This window comes from Megalopta genalis, chromosome 12 (assembly GCF_051020955.1).
Source record: "Megalopta genalis isolate 19385.01 chromosome 12, iyMegGena1_principal, whole genome shotgun sequence".
Lineage (NCBI taxonomy): Eukaryota > Metazoa > Arthropoda > Insecta > Hymenoptera > Halictidae > Megalopta > Megalopta genalis.
Window position 1 is genome coordinate 9513760 of NC_135024.1, and position 11419 is coordinate 9525178.

Genomic DNA, 11419 nt, shown 5'->3' on the forward strand with positions numbered 1-11419 from the left:
TTATTTTCGACTTAACCAAGTTACTAAATAACAAAATATACACTTAGAAAATGTCTATTTTTTATAAAAATCCGCAATCTAGTTATCAGCTTCAGTCTCTTGAAATAGACAGTCTCTGTTTCATTGGAAGATCGATTTCAAAAAGACATTTTTTCTGAGCATTTTAATCGATTCAGCATTGAAAATACATCCTCTGCAACGGTCATCCACCCAAATCATCAAAATTAGACACGAAAAATAAATGAAACGAGAAAAATAAAGTATTTTTTAGACGTAAATACTGCTGTATTCAGTAGTGTCGCGACATGAAGGCGATGCGCGAATGAGATGAAGATTAAGAAACATATCGAATTTTTGAAATTCTGTCGTAAACATTATTTCATTTGCTTTTCGATGCACAAAGATCAAAATATGAATCGATGTCGCTACTATCCAGTCCAAACAAGAGAGTACCCACTTTCATCAACTTTATCATTGGTGGAGTGTCTGGGTAAAACTACTATATACTATACTACTACTATGAACGCAAGTTTTAACTTTTTTAAGAAGTGATACGTGTAGATAAAAATGTTTGGATTTGGTGTAACGCGTATAGATGAAACGTTGAAGGGTTGAATTGAAAAATGTTTCAGCGAAAAGATAAGAACGTTATTGTAACAGGGTCGTGGGACAGACTACAACGCACCCCTTGGATGTAACCAAAGTGCGAATGCAGATTTCGAAGACTGGCTTCGGTGCGACGATAAAAGAAACTTTACGAACAGTCGGATTACGTGGATTTTACGTTGGTTGGACCGCTGCTGTTCTTCGACAGTTAACATATAGCACGACTAGACTCGGGATATACACTACTTTGTACGACGTTTGTCAGTGAGTACATGCACCCGTTTTATCTCATTTGCACTATTTGCACGGGTATAATGTATTGAAATGCATTTAATTGGCCATTCGAAATTTTGTTTGAAATGCGATTTCTCTGAAATGCTTGAAGTGAAAAGAAAGCAACGTTCCGAATACAACGAGTTGTTAATTTGTTATACATATACAGGGTGTCTCAGCTGTTATTTTTGGAGGTATCGGAAAACTTTATCAACAAAAGCTTTTCTGTTCAGAGAGCCATAATGATTTTCTTGCAGTTGGAGAATTTTCGGAGATTTATATACTCATATTTTTATAATCATATATCTTTTTAAACATTAGTTGATGCAGCACGACATTTTCTACAAAAAAGTATTAATTTATGTACGTCGGAAAATTGATTAGATTATGGATTTTGTCATGCCAAAAATTTTAAATATTAAATTTTTGTCGTGATTGATTATATATAATATTATATACAAAATACATAATTTATATTTATGGAATTATATCAAATATTATATAAAATACATAATTCACAGTTATTAATTACATAAAATATTATATAAAACACGTCGTTCATGTTTATTAATTATATAAAATATTACATAAAATACATAATTCATATTTATTAATTATGAGTTATATACATTAAGGTCATATGATATATGGGCAATGAATTTGATCTATGGACTATTGAAATGATTTACGGTTCATTCTGGAATAATACATATCCATAAATGAAATTTAGACAATATTTCGGACGCTTGAATTTTGCAACAATGATCGGTATCGGAATGGTGTCCGGCGTTGTGGGTTCGTTTCTTGGAACTCCAACTGATTTGGTTTTAGTTCGCATGATAGCAGATATGAAACTACCCCCCGGTGAGTTTAATATTATTTACTCAACAATTACATTCTAAAATACATGACTCATATTAATTGATTATATGTAATATTATACAAAATATATGTATAATTCATATTTATGGAATTATATCAAATATTATCGGTTATCAGTTATACACATAAAATATTATATAAAAAACATTCATATTTATTGATTATATGAAATATTATATAAAATACGTAATTTATATTTATGAACTATATAAAACATTATAGAGCATACATGATTCACAGTTATTAATTACATAAAATATTATATAAAACACATCGTTCATATTTATTGATTAATATAAAATATTATCTAAAATACATAATTTATATTTATGAATCATATAAAATATTATATAAAATAAAGAAAACGAACATTTTAAATTATATCAATCCGATCGTAGCATAATAAATATACTACACTGTTTAAAAGTGCGCTGAAAATAGAAGTATGAACAGTGAAATTGTTTAGGCTCTATTCATAACTGAACAAACTTTTGAAAAGGTGTGTAAACCGAAGGACCAATTTTTAGAAAAGCGATGGAATTATAGAAATGGCTTTACCGGGTTAATCGATATTGGGAGGAAAGATGGTGTGCGTGCACTATGGCGGGGAGCAGTACCAACTATGATCAGGGGAGCCGTCGTCAATGGAACCCAATTGGGTACATACAGCAAGTCGAAGCTAATGTTGTTAGACACAGGTATCTATTCAAATTGTAAGCGAAACAGTAACGGTAATAATAATGATGTGTTAAACGTAATGTGTGATATAATTAGACAAACAAGCTTTAGAATCAAAAGAGCAGAAAAATGATCCAGATAACGGAACAATTGTTTTTCTTGTATTATATATATTTTTATTATATTATATCTAGCGAGCACTAAAAATGACTAACCTTGAAACTATGCAAAGTGTAAAATTTGTACTTTCTGTAACAGTTGGATATCCGCCAAACAATAATACCTTTATTATACTTTGACAAAAGTGAACAATTTTTGTAACACTGTTTTCCCAGTTGCTATATGTTGTTATATGAATAACTATACTATATGTTGTTATTCGTATGTTTACCTGCTATCATTCGTACGACGGAATATGTTTGTATATATATTAATATAATATATTATATTATAATATAATATATATAATATATCAATATTATACATATTGATAATTGCAGGCTATTTCGAAGAAGGTGTTCTATTGCAATTTTGTGCAGCTATGATCTCTGGACTGTTGACGTGCACAGCTTCACTTCCTATGGACGTATCTAAAACTAGGTACAATTGAAAACTCAACTATGATTCATGCAAAAGATTTTCCTCTTTCATTAATAACTTTGTTTGATGAAAGATCACACCGCAGTATTATTACTTTCCAATTCATTTAATTTGTACTACCGCTTTAAATTACAGCTACCCATTCTTCTTACAAATTCGCGAGATCCACGATCTGCAGTAAATTCTCCCCAATTGACGCTCATCTTGTACACAAAAATTTATATATTTGTGTTCGTTTGCAATCACTCGATTCCAACAAATTCTTTTATAAGCAGTAAGGGTGGTGATACAATAAATTCGCCCCAATTGTCCTTCAACTTGCGAACAAAAATGGACAATTTGGGAAGAGCAGATACGATTATTCGAGCCTTGCGGCTCCTTTTTATAGTTACCAATTGTCAACGACTATAAAAACGAGCCGCAAGGCTCGTATAATCGTATATACTCTTCCCAAATTATCCATCTTTGTGTACAATCTGAGCGTCAATTAGGGAGAATTTATTAGAAATTATTACTATTAATATGTTGCATAACGTGTGTATGCAAATTTGGTAATTTCTATCATCGATAGAACATTGATTTTTATTCGCATAAAGGATAGTCGCCATTGAATTCTAAAGAAAATGTAAAAAAGATACAATGATTAGTAGAAATGAACTTTTATGTATCGTGGTAGCTAATGAATGATTACGAATGATTACAATCATTTTTGGTTACCGATAACAATAAATAAATAAATTGTTTTTGGTTATGAATAACTGTTGCAGATGATCTAATCTCACAATTGCTTCCCACAGAATACAAAATTGGGTCTCTCCACCGAAACCACCAGGCTTTTTCGTGGTGATGATCGGCATAGCACAAAAAGAAGGGATGCTTGCACTATGGCGAGGATTTTCGCCGTATTATGCACGAGCTGCGCCTAATACTGTGTTCACAATGATAAGCGTCGAACAGCTTCATCGTCTATACATGAAACTGTTCCAGCCGCTTGAAGAATGAAGTCTAAATGAAGACTGAAATAATCGTTTTCGTATCTTCTTCATTTCTAAAAAGAAACGTGAAATGTTTTTATTACGTACTTATGCTTATCGCGTACTCGTATTTATCAATAAAATTCACTATATCTAGTGATCAACATAATTTAATTCTTAGAGAAACATTCGAGTATGTACATGGATTGCGAGTTACGACACCCTTTTTTTTATTTATTGCATAAATATTTTTCTACAAATATCTTCTACAAACTGGTAGCCGCTACAAAAATTTGTCGATTCATCTTTCACAATCTCACTTGTGGTTCGATACATTTCTGGGATGACACAACACTCGAACATTCAATTATAGCTTCGCGACCGCATACGTGTAATTCTCTGTTAGAAGCGTCGCTTGTGTACGCGATCATGTATGCCATATAATTGAGTTACTTAGATGCTCCGTTTTCACCTTGCACATATCGCCTGAACAGTCTTACGATCTGCTCGTTAATTACTAACGTTAAAACTGTGTGCGGTCCTATTCTGCAGTAAGTAGGCCAGAACCCTTTCCACAACGCTGCTATGCCTTCGTTTTTCATCGTGGACATTAATACCGAAATGATGCCAGGCGGTTTCCCCACGGTCTTCATGGTTTGTATTCTAAAATTTAAAGAAAACTGGGCGATAGTATTTATGGAAAAATGATTTCTTCCGTGTTTATGGATTTATTGATATTAGTGTTTGCTGTCGAGATGATAATCCTGTTTCACTCTATTGCAAATTGGTAGTGCAACCTGAATTATTCGAAATAATTATACAGTCGATCAACAATCGTCGAACATTCGTTAAAACGGTATAATTTTTCAAAGATTGGACCGCGTGACTTGGATTTTTTGTGATTTACTATATGCATAGCATGCAGAAAGATTTTTGAGAAAATTGCTAACGCTTGGAATTTGCGACAAGGATTGCAAAAATTGTTTTGGCTGACTCCTAATTTAAAAGCTTATAATTTATCAAAATTGTCGAACATTGCCATAAGTTGCAAACGTTTTTAAATATAAATGAAAGCCGCTATTTTTATGATTATCGGATCATAATTACAATTTTTGAGATTCTAACGACATTGTGTATAACCAATTTCAATCAAATTTTTGTATAATTTTTAGTGATATGTAATTTAACTTATAACTTTTACTTTATAGCTACTCACTATAATTGCTGAAATATTCAATTTATTTATCGATAAAGTGTATGTACTAATATAGCGAAAAATGTGAAGCATAAAATTTGGTAAAATTCATTACTAATTCCGTAACTATTTTTAAGTAATTGCAGTATGACAACATTATAATATAAAGTGAAACAAAGCATACATAAATATAATCTAAACATACAGGGTGTAACTGTAGATTCATTTTAGTTTGGTTTCCATATATTCAATTCAGTTGAAAGGAATTGCTGAAATTGATTTTAGTGCTACAGAAACTGATGTAGTTTTACCTTGTTTTAGCTATGTCAAACGGCATGCTATTGAAGGTGGTGAGAAATCCAGACAACATGGATGCAAGGAAATGGAGTTTTATACTGTCTTCCATATTTACTGCAAAACAAATGTTTTACAGTTTTAGTGACTGCGTATCATATAATGCAATAAAATTAATTTGATCTAGTGAAATTAAATAATTAGAGAAGTGTACTTGTAAAACTAATTTCTACAAATGAACGCATGTAAATGTTGAAAGAAAATGACATTGAGAAAGTTAATCGCAAATGCAAAATATTCGAAAAATCTTGTAAAAAATTAGTATCTTAACCTTTACTGTACATACACTTGGAGTGTGCAACACTTTAGTGAAACTGTATCGTAGAAGTCTATCAATAATATTATATTATTATTATATATAATATAATATTATTATTATATATAATATAGTATTATTATTATATATAATATAATATTATTATTATATATAATATAGTATTATTATTATATATAATATAATATTATTATTACATATAATATAGTATTATTATTATATATAATATAGTATTATTATTATATATAATATAATATTATTATAATTTATTAATCTATATTATGTATTAATAATAATAATAAACAGTCATTTGAAATTGCTTAGGCATATCATACCCCTTGTGTAAATGTGCTCTATGGAATTTTTAGAAAAATATGAATATTTTAACACCTTGTACATTGTGATTTCTTTCACAGATAATAATCAAATATTATTTCGATTTAAAAAAAAAAAACGAACAATATTCATATTTGGTAGAAATTAAATCATTATCACGAGTTTGATTCGTTGTTACAGTGCAAGGGGTTAAATGCGACTGCAGCGCTAAAGCGAAAACGTTCAACGTAAAGTGATGTTTGAAAACTTATTTCAGAAGATTAATGAAAAGTTATCAGGTACATCGTAATACATTTTGAAGCTATCAAAAACTTGGCCTGGCTGTACGTTGCAAGCTGAGATATGTTAACAACAATCGCTCGTCCCATCGTTGCTACGGTTCCTCGCCAAAGGGCCAAGACTCCTTCGTCTTTAATTATCGTCGCAAACGCGTGAAACACGTTCTTGTAATTTCTCCGTTGTTCTAAATAAAACAATGACGATGTCATTAGCATTCGACTTTTAGTTTCCCAACAATTAGGAGATCGAGATCTCGTCCCCATAATAAGCAATAAAATGTCCAAAAAATTTGATGCTACGCGTACGTCGCGGCATATGTTCGTACGTTTGTAATTAACATTTATAGTTATTGTATATATTTTCGAATATGTTTGAAAATTCAATCGCACAAATTTTCATAGTCGTATCTATTCACAGTGTTAACACGTTCCGTGCCACGTGTACCATCGATGGTACACGCTTGCATGTTTACTTAGTGAACTGAACAAATTGTTTACAAGAAATTTAGAACCGAAGAATCAATTTCCACCGCAAGAATGGGCGTTGATAAGTTTTTGTTACGTTGTTATGTGTACGAGAATTAATAATTGCACGTAATACATCAAGTTTTAGTAAAATATCAAAGTGTGAAGATTCGAGTAAAAAAAGCTCGGCACGGAACGTGTTAATAATAATTTCAAGAGTTCTCTATCATGAGCACGTTACATTTTGTATAACTGTTATATGGTGAATGTTCGAATAATTTCGCGAATCAGTGGGAAAGGAAATATAAATCCGTTTTGGTATTAAATGCATTTTATATTGCCACCTGTCTAGTATGTGTATAGTGTATCACGTGATGTAACATTTCTCGTATTTTAGAGAATTAAAAACTCATGAGGAGAAATATTTTACGATGGGGCCTATGATGGTTGTTAAGTGCAACATTTTTGGAGAATATAAAACAATATAAAATCTTTGAAGAATATAAAGATGTATACGTTTTGTATATTTGTTGTACCTTTCAGAAAATTATCTGAGATGAAAATTATTTATAATAATAATTATAATAATAATTTGTAATCTTTAGAATTTATATTTCGTACCCTGTAAAACATAATGCATACAATAATAGAATGAGGCAAACAAAATCTATTGATTGAATTATTGTGTCACCATTATTGTTTACAAATTATGAACTGAATTATGGACTAATTATAACACTGGAGTGACTACAACCGTTTAATTTTACAATATGTAAAAGTCGTTTCATGGAAATATTTGGATATTAGAAGTTCCTAACACGAAAAGAGGGATGTAACGAATAAAAATAAATAAATTGTGTGTATTTAAATAATATATATAATAAATATAATAATAAACATAATATAATAAAAATAAATAAATTGTGTGTATTTAAATAATATATATATATATTATTATTATATTTATTACGATATTTAAATAATATATATTTTATTTAAATACACACAATTTATTTATTTTTATTATATTATATTTATTATATATTATATATATATTTTTTTATTACGGAATACTTGTGTAACGGTGATTGCATATAATTGAGAGAGACAATGTAAGAACCTTTTGGCAATCTGCCGTCAGTCGCCATTCTTACGAGCGCCACTTCCGCCGGTGTACCAACAAAAGCCCCCATGGACCCTGCTATGCCAGCCATCAGTGCCAACGTACCGAAATTAGGTTTGCCAGTATGACTCTGTCTAACAGTTTGTAAATGGAAATTAACGTAACATCCAGATTATTAAAAACAACTGGAATGCTCGAAGTGCTCGAGTTATTTTGTTCACCGTGTGCATTAAAGTTCCCGCCGTTTTTTCTTTCATTTTTTCACATTCCGCATGTCATTAAACGTTTTTGACATTCGAAAGAGGATGTTTTGTTCTACCGGAATCTATGTTTCTTTTTTGTTCAATTTAATTTATGTTGATTTTCAGATCATTAAAATGGAAAGTCAAGTTGTGAAAAATGAGCATTTTCGTCACCTCCTTCGTTTCGCTTTTAACCCTTTCGCTACGGGCGGGTTCTCCACCGCGGTACTTCCGCTGAACGGAGCGCCGCGACATCACTGCACGCTACGCAACGCCGATCGTCAACGGGAGCACCGCGGCGGAGAACCCAAGCTGCTTGAATGTTTTCGTACGAAAAAATTTCTCTCCAAAGGGTATTTATAAATAAAGGGTATTCCAGGGTATTTATAACGTCTTAGCATGCGCTCTTTAATTTACAGTATGAGAGGAAATAAAACATTATGCAATATAATGCATCTTATGGATGGCCACTATAGTGGCCCATAGTACCTCAGTAGCATCTTATGAAAGACCACTATAGTGGCCCGTAGTACCTCAGTGGCATCATACGAAAGGCCACTATAGTGGCCCGTAGTACCTCAGTGACATCTTATGGAGGGCCACTATAGTGGCCCGTAGTAGCGAAAGGGTTAATCAAGGTTCTAAGGCCGCAAAAGCTGCTCGCGACATTTGTGCTGTCTATGGAGAGGATCCCATAGCTGCAAGAATCGCTCGTGATTGGTATGCCAAGTTCAAAAATGGAAATTTTCACCTCAAAGACGCACCTCGTTCTGGCTGTCCAGTTGAGTTCGACGAAGAGCGATTAAACACTAACTTTTGCACGAAAATACGCGTCGAACGACAAGAGAACTGGCAGAGAAAATGGAATGCTCCCACGCTGCTATACAGAAGCATCTTCACTCAATGGGAAAGGTTCAAAAGTGTGGAGCATGGGTTCTGCATGCTTTAAGTGACAACAACAAAAATCAACGAGCTTGATTGGATGAAATTTTCGAGACGAAACCGGGTGATCCCTACCAACGAGGTATTGAAAATCTTGTTGAACGTTGGGAAAAAGTTGTAAACAACAAGGGAGAATACATTATTGATTAATTAGTTGTTAATTTTTATCGGAAAATGAAGTTTCAAAAAATTTAGAAAAACGACGGGAACTTGGTTGCCAATCCAAAGGAATTTCAATATAAAATAGAATATAAAATATATATATAAAAATATATATAGAATAATATATAATATATAATAAATACAATAAAAAATATTAATTTTATATATTATATAATATATAATAAATTATATAATAATATAATAAATATATATATAGAATAATATATAAATATATATATAGAATAAAAAATATATATCAAACCGGGTGATCCCTACCAACGAGGTATTGAAAATCTTGTTGAACGTTGGGAAGAAGATGTAAACAACAAGGAAGAATACATTATTGATTAATTAGTTATTAATTTTTATTAAAAAATAAAGTTTCAAAAAATTTAGGAAAACGGCGGGAACTTGGTTGCCAATCCAATAGAATTCCAATATAAAATAGAATATAAAATATATATATATATATATATATATATATATATATATATATATAAATATATATAGAATAATAATATAATAAATATATATATACAATAATATATAATATATAATAAATACAATAATAATATTAATTTTATTTATTATATAATAATATAATAAATATATATATAGAATAAAAAATATATATACATATATATTCTAATATAAAATAGAATATAAAATATATATATATATATATATATATATATATATATATATATAAATATATATAGAATAATAATATAATAAATATATATATACAATAATATATAATATATAATAAATACAATAATAATATTAATTTTATTTATTATATAATAATATAATAAATATATATATAGAATAAAAAATATATATACATATATATTCTAATATAAAATATAATATAAAATAGAATCCAATTCCAATAGAATTTCATAAGAATAAAAGTAGTAAATTCGATTTACAATTTACCTCCAATATTCTTGCAGCTGATTATAAATACCAAGCCTCACAGTAGTATAAGTCGCCTGCCGCACAAGACCAGCACTCAGTCCAGAATAGAATTTCAAAATGCCTTCATTTTTCACTATATCGCCTATCACAGAACCGATCGACGCTTTTTCTTTTTGCACTTGCATTCGATTTTTGACTACATCCATGGGATGCACGAAGCAGGTTGCCAACATCCTAAGAAATTACAATGTACAGCACGGCATCATTAAAAATATATTTCTCATAGCATATGGTAAACAACAAGGTCAATAACGTTGAAAATTTTGCTTTTTTCTGAACATTTCGTTTCTCGGAGACCGATGACGATGGAAATAATAGGTATCGATATAATAATAAGTAATATAATTTATTAGAATTAATAATAAGGATAAGGATAATAATTAGGATAATAATTAGGATAATATAAATAAATAAATAATAATTGCATCGAACGTTTCAAACTGTGCAAGAATCGTTAATCAGAGGAGCACAGCATAGACGTTGGACAGTGTTATTAAAAAAGTGTAAAATAGTAAAATATTTATTAAAATTCTCTGTCAAGTACCCAGAAAATCCTGCATTTAGGAATGTGAATGCCGGTGGCAGCGGCTTCTTCTTCTCCGGTTCACTCATGTCTGCTTAGTTTGAGCGGGCGCATGAGTTTCCTGAAAGTTGGTTTCGATTAACTCAGCGATCGGTCATAATTTTCATTACATACTCGGAGTTGGTTAACCTAACTTACAAACGAGCTAATACATTAGCTGTCCATTTCGCGCTGTAACGATTGCATATCGATTCGAGATGAAGAAACACACTTTCAACATGGAATCGATGTACTATCGACCGATGCAGTGCAACGCGATACGAAACTTTCTTCTCGAAAATCTCGTTGCGAAAATGTTGCTATGACTTTCCAATAAAAATCATATTTAAAGGCAGTAATATTTGGATATTAAATTACTTGGGTACTTTTAAGGATCACTTTGCAGGTAAAATAATGTTCAAGTAATTAATGAATTAAATTAAAATCAGACTCTATAAATACATGAAAATAATGTTTAATTTTGCAGGTACG

The 11419-nt window shown here is 30.6% G+C and overlaps 2 protein-coding genes across 2 annotated transcripts; one reads left to right on the forward strand and one right to left on the reverse strand.

The window, feature by feature from the left end:
• The first annotated feature begins 405 nt into the window (after positions 1-405).
• On the forward strand, positions 406-4182 carry LOC117219160 (mitochondrial 2-oxoglutarate/malate carrier protein). Its single transcript, XM_033468088.2, has 6 exons — positions 406-490; positions 661-870; positions 1610-1743; positions 2289-2459; positions 2940-3039; positions 3837-4182. Exons 1-6 carry the CDS (start codon positions 420-422, stop codon positions 4039-4041), a joined length of 891 nt encoding a protein of 296 aa, XP_033323979.2. The 5' UTR covers positions 406-419; the 3' UTR covers positions 4042-4182.
• A 37-nt stretch (positions 4183-4219) lies between these two features.
• On the reverse strand, positions 4220-11376 carry LOC117219161 (mitochondrial 2-oxoglutarate/malate carrier protein). Its single transcript, XM_033468089.2, has 6 exons — positions 10910-11376; positions 10324-10539; positions 8036-8172; positions 6465-6635; positions 5520-5619; positions 4220-4676 (listed from the first exon to the last, which is right to left on the reverse strand). The coding sequence occupies exons 1-6, from the start codon at positions 10975-10977 to the stop codon at positions 4463-4465; spliced, it is 906 nt and encodes a 301-aa protein (XP_033323980.2). The 5' UTR covers positions 10978-11376; the 3' UTR covers positions 4220-4462.
• Between the last annotated feature and the right edge of the window lie 43 nt (positions 11377-11419).